The following is a 12,286-nucleotide window of genomic DNA, read 5'->3' on the forward strand; positions in this document are numbered from 1 at the left end:
TTGGTTCGATTTTTTTTGTGTGGAGGGAACTACCTGGGAGGTGGGAGGGAGTACGAAAATAAACCGTCTCGGCTGAGCGGGAGGTGGGAGCAAGTACCAAAGAAGTACTAAAAAAGACAGGGTGAGGTGGGACGAAAATAAAACCCGAAACGCGACCTACCAACTGAGACATTAAGAGTAGAGATTAGGTAAGTGGTAGTACAGTATTGTACTTCATTTTTAGAAAGAACTGATGCACCACCTGAGCTCAAATACCTTCGGTGCAAATGGCAGTAATATAATTAGCTCAGAATGGCAGTATAACAATTTGACCAGCAGCACATGATCCTCCCAGAAATAGAAATCCATGCACGTTCATGTCAACGATCTCATTCTCAACCTCACACCACACCAACCTCCCCACTCATTAATCCCCGGGAACTTAGGGGGAGCCGCAGTGAAGAATCGTCGGGCTAAACTCGGCCAGATCCGAGTCGTCCGTCCGTCGCCTCGCCTGCAATGGAAGGAAAGAGAAGAAAATCCGGAGACGTCCGTACCGGCACAGCCCCCGAGGCCCAATCCTCTCCGCGCTCGCACGCCAACCCAGGCCTAACCAGTCCACATCGGGTCACTGACACTCCGCCCCCGCCCCAGCTGGCCCCAAGGACCAGCGAGAGAAAGCAACTCCAGCCGGCCAGCGTCGCCGAGCAGAGCGGAGAGCACGCACCGCACGCAGCCTCCACCGCTGCCACGGAAACATTCACCGCAGAAGCCGCCGAAAACCAAACGGAAAAAGCGCACGGGTCGGAGCAGTAAAAACTCGGGAAGGAAGTAGCTGCGGCGAGAGGGGAAAGATTGGCAGCGAGAGGAAGAAAGGGGGAGGAGGAGAAAGGGAAAAATTAAAGTAGAGTTTAAACAGCGAGAGGAGAAAGAGGCAGCAGCAGCGGCAGCAGTAGTAGAGGAAGAGGAGTCCCAATCGCACGGCGCCTCGACCGCCTGCTGCCTCCCCACCACCACCACCACCACCCCTACCACCGCGCCAGCCGCGGAACCCTAGGGCCGCCGCGGCGAGCGACCGTCGGCCGGCCGCGCGAGATCTCGCCAGGGGGCGCGGCGGGCGTCGCCCACTGCCCCCAGCTCGCCGGCGGCGGGGGCGGGGCCGCCCCCATGCCTTTGGCGCCCCGATCGGAGCCGATCGGTGGCCGCTCGAGGCGTCAGAGGAGCTCGCCGGCCGCCGGGGAGGCGGAGGCGGCGGCCAAGGCGGAGGGAGGGGGAGAGGAGGAAGAGGAGGAGGAGGATGGCGCTCTTCCGCAAGTTCTTTCTCAAGAAGACGCCGGATCGGCTGCTCGAGATCTCCGAGCGCGTCTATGGTATAATGCCCGCGTCCCTGGGTCGAGCTGTGCCGCCGGAGTGAGGGGATTTGCTTGTTCCGAGGGGTCGCCTGTTCCGTGGGGGATTTTGGGCTTTTGCCGCGGCTTGGGGTTCGGGCTCCGGGGAACTGTTGCTTTCAGGGGATTTATGGCTATTATTTGAGCTGGAATTCAGTTCGTTCCGAAGCACGGCGAGCTAGATTTAGTAAATTTTGATGTTAAGTTGAACTCGGTCCAGTTCTGGGTTGTCAGTGTGTGCGCACAAGACTCAGATTTAGCTGCATTTGACCTAAATCGGCTTTATTTCTTTCCATATTCGAATTTTGTCTTGCCTTCTCGGATGTTGGCCCTTAGGGAAGCTTTGGATTTAATTGCATTTTTTCCTTATAAACATGCAACAATCATCTAGTAGTGCCTGCATTATTATGTCCACATTTTCAGTTGGTGCTCCCTCCCTTTAACCTAGTTATTAGTTATAATGGCGTGCTTATCTGTTGATGAAACCATGCGGATAAAATACTTTGCTGTGTCTAGAAACATGCGTTTAGTACATATGCAGTATGAAGATGAGGTTCCTCGTAGCATGCCAGCACTTGATCTGTTCTCCATTTTTGTAGTCTTAGTTGAACGATGCAAATTTGAGCATGAGACCGTGCTAATTTCAATCGGTATGTTGGTTTCAGTGTTCGACTGTTGCTTCGCCGCGGAGGCCATGGGTGAGGATGAGTACAGGGATTACTTGAGTGGCATCGTTGCGCAGTTGCAGGACTACTTTCCCGATGCGTCATTCATGGTCTCCAATTTCTGGTCCGGGGACAAGAGGAGTCGGATTTCAGATATATTGTCTGAGTACGACATGACAGTCATGGACTACCCACAGCAATATGAAGGGTGCCCACTCCTTCAGCTTGAGATGATCCACCATTTCTTGAAATCATGTGAAAATTGGTTGTCAGTGGAAGGGCAGCAGAACATGCTTCTAATGCACTGTGAAAGAGGGGGATGGCCAGTGCTTGCATTCATGTTGGCTGGACTACTTCTATATCGGAAAACGTACACTGGTGAGCACAAGACTCTAGAGATGGTCTACAAGCAGGCTCGCAGGGACTTCATACAGCAATTCCTAAAGTTGAATCCCCAGTCTTCTCATCTGAGGTATTTGCACTATGTAACAAGACATGGAAGTGGTTCAGAATGGCCTCCAGTTAGCCGGCCTCTCATATTGGATTCTGTAGTTCTCCACACAGTTCCTAGATTTGATTCCGAAGGGGGCTGTAGGCCGTATTTGCGTATTCACGGGCAAGACTCAAGTCCTGGTAACAAGAGTGCAAAGGTTCTTTTTGAGACGCCCAGGACCAAGAAACATCTCCAGCGGCATGGGCAGGTAATGATTACTCCTAAGCTGTGGAGATATTTATCACTACCCAAGTTCTACTCTGACAGATGGTTGCAATGCAGGCTGAAGTTTCGGTGAAAATTAGTGCTTCTTGCCGTGTTCAGGGAGACGTGGTTCTTGAATGCATCCACATTGGCGAAAAACTAGATCGTGAGGAAACAATGTTCCGCGTCATGTTCAACACTGCATTCATTCAATCAAATGTCCTTGGATTGAATCGTGATGATATTGATGCTGCGTGGAATGTGAATAATCAGTTCCCAAGGGACTTCCGAGCTGAGGTGCTAAATTCACCTGCTTCTATGCCTTTCTTCAATTTTCTTTTCTGTTTGTCTCCTGTGCATTATGAAATCTAAGAATAGAGCTTCTGAACCAGGTACTCTTTTCAGACCCTCATTCCTTCAAGCCCGCTGCTGCATTAGAAGAGGTAGGCGACGACGGAGATGAGACTGATGTTGCTTCCGTAGATACAGGAGATGAGTTTTATGAGGCAGAGGAGGATTGGCATGATGCTAGGAGAGATCCAGATACTCAGTCAACTGACGGAAGAATTTCATTAGAAGTTGGCAACACAGAATCGGATGGTGGGGTGGCAGTTCAGGAAAACGGCAGCCTAGGGAAGCATGTGATTGATGAGGATGTGAAGATTATTATCTCCGAAAATTCAGGTAGCATGAATGACAACGGGCCAGCACCTACTCCAACTTTGGAAGATCCAGGAGGTTTACAGCAGGCATGCAAGGTTCTCGAGAAGTCTAAACTAAGCAACATAAGTGACCAAGAGGACAATGCTGTGCAGGACATACAGGTGGTTGCTGCTTCTATAGACTCAGAAGGGCGCAAGTTTGGATCAAACTGTCAGGAGGATACGAAAGGTGTAATTGCACAAACTTTAGTTACTGCAACAGATCCAAGTTGCAGTGATGAAGTTCAGTGTCACACAGGTGATTCCACGAAAATATCGACATACACTGATCTGGACTACACTGCTTTCAGTTCTCCTAGAATATTATCAAGTGTGGACGAGGATATCCACTTAAGGACATTGCCAAATGAAGGACACCAGAATGGTGACATCAAGATTATTACCGAAAACACAGTAACTTTGGACAGTGAGCTACTGATCTATGAGGAGAAAGCAGTAGTTGATAATGGAAACCTTGTGCAGGAGGTAAAAACTGTTGTCAAGGAAGAGAGTGTTATTTCAAAGATAGACAGAACTGCTACTGAGAATATTGTCTCAGAAGATAATAACAGTTACAATGTAGAACTGGTTAAGGTTGCTGATACAGCTGACAGAAGACTGAATCATAGTAAATCAAAATCTGATCTTGGAGATAACATACATGCGAAGAAAAGCAGTCTGCAGGATAGTATTGTTGTGTTACCAGCTAATGAAATATCAATAGAAATGAAAACCAAGCGAGAAGAGTGTGGTGGCAGACAGGATTTTGGCATGCCTCTTCCTCAAAGAAAAATAGAAGCTAGGGATGATAAATCCTTGTCCTCAGTATCAAAGAAGATACCAGTAGGTAATGCACCTGGGTCAGTGTTACTGGAGGCAATGCTTGGGCATAACGAACAACTGGAAGAACAATCAAAGCCGGCCAAACCAAAAACAATACGTAGATGGATCTCACCCAAGAAGGAATCTGAAACTGCCTCTGTGCGTAGGCCATCGCACCCTCCATCCAGATATGACAGTTCTCCAGCTGCACTAGCTATCCGTTCCGTGTCTACAGATAACAAAGGCAATTTTGTGAAAGGACCATCTCTAGTACTACCTGGAATGCTGTACGGCAATCACTTAACACAAGATGCAATGTTGTCTCCTCGATTCCCTGCACGACGACCCTTGTTGTCAGCTGCACAAGCTGCGCCAAGAATCCAAGCTACAGCTCCTGCTCCACCCCCACCACCACCACCTCCATTTTATGCTTCTTCAAGTTCAGCTACGCATCTAGCACCTCCACCACCACCACCGCCACCACCGCCACCGCCACCACCACCACTGGCTTCAGTATGCTTGTCAAACATACCTCCCCCTCCTCCTCCTCCTCCTATGTCTTTTGGAGCACAAACACGGCACTTTGCACCTCCCCCTCCTCCCCCACCTCCGCCCCCAGGGTTAGGGGTCCGTGGAAGCATTCCACCACCACCTCCACCTCCGCCAAGGTTAAATGGCAGTGCTGTTGCTCCACCTGCGCCTCCACCTCCACCACCGAAACCAAGTTCAAGTGCTCCGCCCCCGCCCCCACCCCCACCGCCGCCTCCAGTTCAATCCTTCACAACACGTCCAGGTGCTCCTCCTCCACCACCACCTCCCCCGCTTCCGGTGACACGTTCTGGTGCTCCAGCTCCACCACCACCTCCCCCGCTTCCAGTGACACGTTCTAGTGCTCCACCTCCACCACCACCTCCCCCGCTTCCAGCGACACGTTCTGGTGCTCCACCTCCACCACCACCACCACCTCCCACATCATATTCTACTGCTCCGCCACCACCACCACCTCCGATGACCCGTTCAGGAGCACCACCTCCCCCGCCCCCTCCTCCTGGTGCACGCCCTGGACCTCCACCTCCCCCACCCCCTCCAGGTGCACGTCCTGGCCCTCCACCTCCCCCGCCTCCTCCAGGCCGACCAGCAGCTCCACCTCCCCCACCTCCTCCAGGCCGACCAGGAGCTCCACCACCCCACCTCCTCCAGGCCGACCAGGAGCTCCACCTCCCCCACCTCCTCCAGGCCGACCAGGAGCTCCACCTCCCCCACCTCCTCCAGGCCGACCAGGCGCTCCACCTCCCCCACCTCCACCTGGAGCTGGAGGGAGAGCACCTCCACCACCACCTGCACCTGGAGGAAGGCTTGGTGGGCCTCCTCCACCTCCTCCTCCAGGTGGCCGTGCACCAGCTCCTCCTAGAGCACCAGGCGCACCACCACCACCAGGAGGCAATCCCGCAAACTCTTTAGGTAGAGGGCGTGGTGCTGTACGTCCTCCAGGGTCAGGTTTTGGGGCTGCAGCCGCACGCAAATCAACATTGAAGCCGCTGCATTGGGTCAAAGTGACAAGAGCTATGCAAGGCAGTCTCTGGGAGGAATTGCAGCGAAATGATGACCCACATAGGTAATTTTCTGCCCTCTTGATTAAACATATTCTTTCATCTCAAGTATGCTTATTATACATGCAACATTTCCAATGATGTAGTTGCTACTTGTTATAAGGTTGAATTCAGACTTCTTAGTTTTTATGCTTACAGTACATGATTGTAGGATCAATTTTAGACCAAGCCATTGTTCAATATCTTGTAAAGCACTATGCCATGATGATCACATCACCTTAATATCATCAACGCCTTTTGATTTTTTTTATCTTAATAATGTGGGAAACTGTTTTCTGCAGTGTATCGGAGTTTGATTTGTCAGAACTCGAGAGCCTTTTTCCAGCAGCCGTACCAAAAACGGATAACACCTCCAAAACCGACAGAAGAAAATCTCTTGGATCAAAGCCAGAGAAAGTTCAGCTGGTAAGTAAAATGCTAACATTTGTTACTCCCTCCGATCCATATAACTTGTCTTAGATTTGTCAAGACACGTTTTAGTGTTAGATACATCCGTATCTTGACAAATATAAGACAAGTAATATGGATCGGAGGGAGTAATGAAATTCGCAGTATAAAATTTAACTCGTTTTAGCATGAACAATTTCAGCATTCAGCAATAGACTGTCATTTCTGCCTTGTAATTTTAACTCTTTAGAGTAACTAGATATTCTTTCCCTTTTTGGTGGTGAGAGTATTCTTTGCCTTTTATTTTCTTGATATGATTGCTACCATTTGCTTAGGTACATTGTTACTTAACCTATAGCATAATTAGATATTATAGTGTATAGTTTTGAGAAAGAACTAGTCTCCCCATCTGATATCCCTTTGTAAGCCATGTTTCATCTAATCTGGTAGTTTATGTAAATAGATTGAGTTGAGGAGGGCAAACAACACGGAGATCATGCTTACAAAAGTGAAGATGCCGCTGCCAGACTTGGTGGTAAGAATTTGAGCAATGAGAACAAAGATAATGTTAAGTATGACATGATAAGATTATTTATTTAGTCACTAAATTTTCAACAGAGTGCGGCACTGGCACTGGATCAGTCTACCTTGGATGTTGATCAAGTGGAAAACCTCATAAAGTTCTGTCCTACGAAAGAGGAAATGGAGCTTCTTAAGGTGAGTATTAGTGCAATGTTGCCTTGCCTCCTTTGTGATCCCATTTTAACACAGCGTCACCTTCCATTTTTCTTGTCAGAACTACACCGGAGACAAGCAACTTCTTGGGAAATGTGAACTGGTAATGATTATCTATGATCTATGATGTTTTTATTCTTTTTGTTCTTTCTGAATTTGATCGCCCCAGACTTCTTGAAACATGAAAACACAACATCTCATATTTGGTTTGTCTTAATCGATCATTATTTTAATTTTACATCAAAACACAGCAACATTAGTCAAAGACATTTATGTTTGTGAGCCTTGTTTTACTCAAAAGTCCAAGACTCAAAGATCATTTACATCCATTCCTTTGTTTGATCAACATTATCCTGGGCATTTAAAATAGCCAGGTTGGATCTAACGTACACATGTGAGCCTGTTAGATACGACTGTTAAACCTAATTTTGCATGAAATGTTCTTAGGAGTTATGCACAACAGTTATGCTTACCTATTTGAGTATATCAGTATCCAACAAACTATTGCATTTTGTTGCAGTTCTTCCTAGAACTGATGAAAGTCCCACGAATGGAGTCAAAACTGAGAGTATTCTCCTTCAAGATCCAGTTTGGTTCACAAGTCGCAGATCTTGGGAAAAGTTTGAAAACCATAGACTCTTCATGTAATGAGGTATGTTGAGAGTTAGGCATATTGATTTGCATTTAATCTTCACCTGCTGTCTATTAAGTCAAATTCAATTGTATCAGATCCGAAGTTCTCTCAAGTTGAAGGAAATAATGAAGAAAATACTGCTCCTTGGAAATACGTTGAACCAGGGAACTGCTAGAGGTAATAAGAACTGCCCTTCCTATGTATGAATGAATATAAGAATTTTGTAAGCCTTTTTTATAGCTTGTTTGACGGATTCTATCATATTAAGGTTCTATTTTTTATACAGCATCCTTTAAGAGTAGGATTAACATATTTTGGTGTATGATGCATTGCAAAGATGATGCGAAGGGAGTTGCACCACTAGAATATTATGTGTGCATACTGTCTCAAGCTAGTCAGTGTCATGCCAAATCATAAAGTTCATATTTTGTCTTCTATTACATTAAGATTGCGGGAACTCCATACAACAACAACAAAGCCTTCAGTCCCAAACAAGTTGGGGTAGGCTAGAGGTGAAACCCATAAGATTTCGCAACCATAAGATTTCAAGAACTCCATACGTTCCTCCAAAATGGGCAATTCGGATCAGAGATTTAGAGAAGGATTACACAGAAACTTTTGTACGGGACCTGTGAAATGAATAGCAGTGATCTTGTAACCATAGTTCAAAAAAGCGCTAGGCGTTAATTGTGCGGTTTGCCACCGCCTTGCGCTTTACTGACCAAAGCGCATGCTTATGTGCAGTTATGCATAGATTAAGCGTAGTTATGCGCAATGCATTTTGCCAATGCCTAGAGCCTAGGCGCGCTTAAGCGCTCGCTTAGGCGCGCCTTTTTTAACTATGCTTGTAACATTAAGGCATTGACAACTGAAGTCATTAATTGGAGATAAAAATGCATGTGGAGGAAAAATATCATTCGTTGCCAGGTTCACATCTATATATTTTCTTACAGGTGCTGCAGTTGGCTTCCGGTTGGATAGTCTGCTAAAACTTACAGATACCCGGGCAACAAATAATAAGATGACATTAATGCACTACCTCTGCAAGGTATGCCTTTTACCTGGTCTGTGCTGTTGAGTTCTCATGTGTGTGTTAGTGCCCTTTCACCAATAGGTAACTTGTATTTGCAAACTCTAATCCATGGTGCGCATTTATTTATTTGTTAAGTGTCATGAAATTCGCTTAGAGCAATGAAGTGTCAGTTCTCATGTGTACGTTAACACCCTTGCACCAATGGGTAACTTGTAGTTGTAAACTATGATCCATGGTCTGCATCGAATTATTTATTCGTTCAGCGCCAGGAGATTCGTTTAGGGCATGAAGTTTTAATTCGATTTCATGGTGGAACTTAGGTTGGCATGGTGTGTTTAATCAACAGAGTGGCAGATGGCAATGGCCTGGGCTAGCAACTAGCATATTTCTGGATTTCTGTGACTCCCCGCTGCAAAGTGGATATGGAGATCGGATAAATTAAAGGTTTCGGGGTCTTCAGAATCCTAGATATAAGCAAAGCTACATGAAACCTAACAGTAACTCAATAAGCCCTAGTCTTTTATTGAGATTGTATTATGCAACTTCATGTAAGTTTGTCAATCAGTATGGGTTCATCTAATAGTTAAAGCAGCGGCAGAAATCGAACAACTTTGAGCACGTCAGTGTTCAGTCTGCATTGAAATACTAAACCAGTAACCAGGTTATAATACGAACAACTTTGACCTTCAGGTTTCTGAATGTGTTTGTCATTGATTTTAATTGACTTTGCATGACAGTAAAATACAAACTCCATTTAGTTTATGCAATGTACCAGTTCTGTATTGTAAAGCAATCTACAATCTAAGCATCTGACCACGGTCACTTGTAGTCCAGGGTCTAATAAACTATAGTTAAGTTAAATGATTTACACATTACCACATTGGTCTCTGTCTCCTATATGCATGCTAACAGAAAGAACATCTTAATATCAGGTGCTTGCTGCAAAATCACCACAGCTTTTGAACTTCCATGTGGATCTTGTTAGTTTAGAAGCTACATCAAAGGTTTGCGTTTTTCTCGTCACATTCTATCAGTTCACTCGCAAAAAAAAAACATTCTATCACTTTACTATGTAACATGTATTTTTCTGTTCATTTAAGATGCACATGCTTTCGTCTTATTGATGCATTTGAACAGATACAACTGAAAATGTTAGCAGAAGAAATGCAAGCAGTCAGTAAAGGGCTGGAAAAAGTTGAGCACGAGTTTAAAGCTTCAGAAAGTGATGGTCCAGTGTCAGAAATTTTCCGTGAGGTCAAACACTGTCTCATTTGAATTTCAGGTTTTAAAGTTGTTTACATATAGTTAGCTGGTACTCTGACCTTAGAGGCGAATACATCCCTGTAGCCCAAGTGCTCAAACAGTCAGATATGCATTAGTTTTAACAGGATAAATCTGAAGCCAAATTTAAAGGATGTGGATATATAACAGCGCAGGTTCCTTTGTTAGTTACCTGATGTCTTGACTCCACAAGTATTTCTGCTTTGTATTTTGTAGATAAGTTACCTGATCGTAAATGCGAACCCCATGCCTTAACTGGCTGTTTATGTACAGTATCCTGAAGGTTCCCTGAATAGTAATTATAATCACAAACTGTGTGCGCATGCATTTCCTTCACTTAATAAATCTTATATGCTGAATTACTGGACTGTGTGAAGTTGTGGAGTGCATATGAATGTCATTTGGTCTAAACTGGTATTACTTGATTGTGTAGAAACTGAAAGAGTTCACTGACAATGCTGGAGCAGATGTGCAGTCATTGTCTTCATTGTTCTCTGAAGTGGTATGTTTCGTTGTTCGGTTCTATGAAGATTACTTGCCATACATTCTTCTTGCCTTTGATTTTCTTGTTTCATTGTTTTGGCAGGGAAAAAAGGCTGATCAATTGATCAAATATTTTGGTGAGGACCCTGTCCGTTGCCCATTTGAGCAAGGTATGATACCAGTTTTATTGATCCATCTTAATGAGTGTGTGCTTGTTATATATTTTTGTAATACCTCTAAAGGTTTATTTCTCATGGAATTTCTACTCAATTACATATGGTACTTGGGCATGCTCAAACACACTTTCTAGGATATGAATTATTTTCTGAGGATGCAATGGGTTGAAGCATATCTGATCCGTGCAATTTTAGCAATGATGTTCTGTGTGTTTGCTTGCTAACATGCCTCACATTTACTCTATCTTGACCATCCTCTTGCAGTTATGTCTACCCTGTTGACGTTTGTAACAATGTTCCGGAAAGCGCACGAGGAGAATATCAAGCAAGCCGAGCTTGAGAAGAAAAAAGCTCAAAAAGAGGCAGAAGCAGAGAAGTCTAAGAATGCTCAGTTGGCCAGTAAAAATGTATTGATCCTTTTATTTTATATGTTTTGCAGATTTACTCAACCTCAAGCGTTCGTTTATTTATGTTTTTTGATGTGCTCATAGGACTCGAAAGCATCGAATCCAAGCCGACAAGCGAAACAAACGTTAGAGAAAACAAGATCTACAAGTAGGCGAGGAAAAGATGGTGGATGATCTGAGAGACCAACTTCAGTGTTGTGATTTTGATCTGCCTGCGGGGCAAATGCATGCCCTGCCGGATGCATGCGAAGGACCATGGATTCGCACCGCGTCTTTGAAGGTGAGAAAAGGCGTGTGAATGGACGCAGTGACCAGTGGAAGTAGAATGCGTCGAAGCAATTGTACAGTACAACAGTACTCCCCACGGTATGGCACATAGAACTTTACTTTGAAACAATATACTGAACTGTGCTGGTCTAACTAATTTTTTCTTGCCAGCAGGTCTCACTGGCAAATGGTCGACTATTTTTCCCCTTCGGCCAGTAGGTGTTCAGTGCCAACATCTGGCTGCTGTAAAGAGCTAATTGTGAAGTTAACTTCATTCTTTTTTCTTACCCGTGCTATGTTACTTGTTCTTTCTAACATCGGTGGCCAAGTACAACCGTAGCTTTAGGAGAGTGCAACCAAGGCACAAAGGTGCGAATTGTACAAATAGGAGTAGGGAAAGGGTAGAAGCAAAGAATATGTTCCTGGCATGGTAGTACATATGAGATGTAAACGCACTCGTAGTGCAGTTAATCGTATTTTTTGTAGCTAGTTTATCATAGTTTTGATGATCGGTTCGGTTGTATGGCTACTCTTATCAGCCACGCTGGAGGTGCTGCCGTTTTTTGTTTCACATGCACGATAACAAAGATGGAAGTCCCTTCTGAAAGCACATATCCTTTTGTTACATGGTGGCCTTATCTGTCTAATATAGGGATGTAAGTGGCAAATAAATGGCGTCCGCAATCCCGTTTAGTTTGTTTTTTCTAGCTTGATAGTTCATTTTACTCAGATTGCAGCTGCATGCAAAGATTGGAAAAACGCAGATTGCAGTTGCATGCAAAGCAGTTGTCTGGAAAATAACAACTTGTCATGTGGCTCATGATGTGAAACTGATGATGCAAAGCAGTTGTCTGGAAAATCACAACTTGTCATGTGGCTGATGATGATCATACGTTGATTCCAAACAGTTGCAAGCTTCTACTCAGCGTAAAACAAACAGCGGTGTCAGGACGGGTCCATGGCCCTATTATGCTCGTCTCTGCCAGTGGCAGGTCACAAGAAGACAATGGCTTAGGTGAAA

The 12,286-nt window shown here is 45.1% G+C and overlaps 1 protein-coding gene across 1 annotated transcript; it reads left to right on the top strand.

Annotated features, from left to right (window-relative positions):
- Positions 1 to 795: 795 nt before the first annotated feature.
- LOC123044342 (formin-like protein 5) lies at positions 796 to 11,890 on the top strand. The gene is made up of 19 exons (XM_044467067.1): positions 796 to 1,349; positions 2,033 to 2,733; positions 2,808 to 3,026; positions 3,122 to 5,418; positions 5,451 to 5,867; positions 6,144 to 6,267; positions 6,713 to 6,784; positions 6,868 to 6,966; positions 7,046 to 7,087; positions 7,505 to 7,636; positions 7,714 to 7,795; positions 8,572 to 8,666; positions 9,584 to 9,655; positions 9,789 to 9,905; positions 10,366 to 10,434; positions 10,519 to 10,585; positions 10,856 to 10,998; positions 11,083 to 11,364; positions 11,440 to 11,890. Exons 1-18 carry the CDS (start codon positions 1,277 to 1,279, stop codon positions 11,170 to 11,172), a joined length of 4,911 nt encoding a protein of 1,636 aa, XP_044323002.1. The 5' UTR covers positions 796 to 1,276; the 3' UTR covers positions 11,173 to 11,364; positions 11,440 to 11,890.
- Positions 11,891 to 12,286: the final 396 nt, after the last annotated feature.

This window comes from Triticum aestivum, chromosome 2B (assembly GCF_018294505.1).
Source record: "Triticum aestivum cultivar Chinese Spring chromosome 2B, IWGSC CS RefSeq v2.1, whole genome shotgun sequence".
NCBI classification, from domain to species: Eukaryota; Viridiplantae; Streptophyta; class Magnoliopsida; order Poales; family Poaceae; genus Triticum; species Triticum aestivum.

Coding starts and splice junctions, on each gene's coding strand:
- LOC123044342 (XM_044467067.1), top strand. CDS start 1,277: ATGGCGCTCTTCCGCAAGTTCTTTCTCAAGAAGACGCCGGATCGGCTG. Junction 1,350..2,032: donor GATCTCCGAGCGCGTCTATG/GTATAATGCCCG, acceptor TGTTGGTTTCAG/TGTTCGACTGTTGCTTCGCC. Junction 10,435..10,518: donor CTTCATTGTTCTCTGAAGTG/GTATGTTTCGTT, acceptor TTGTTTTGGCAG/GGAAAAAAGGCTGATCAATT.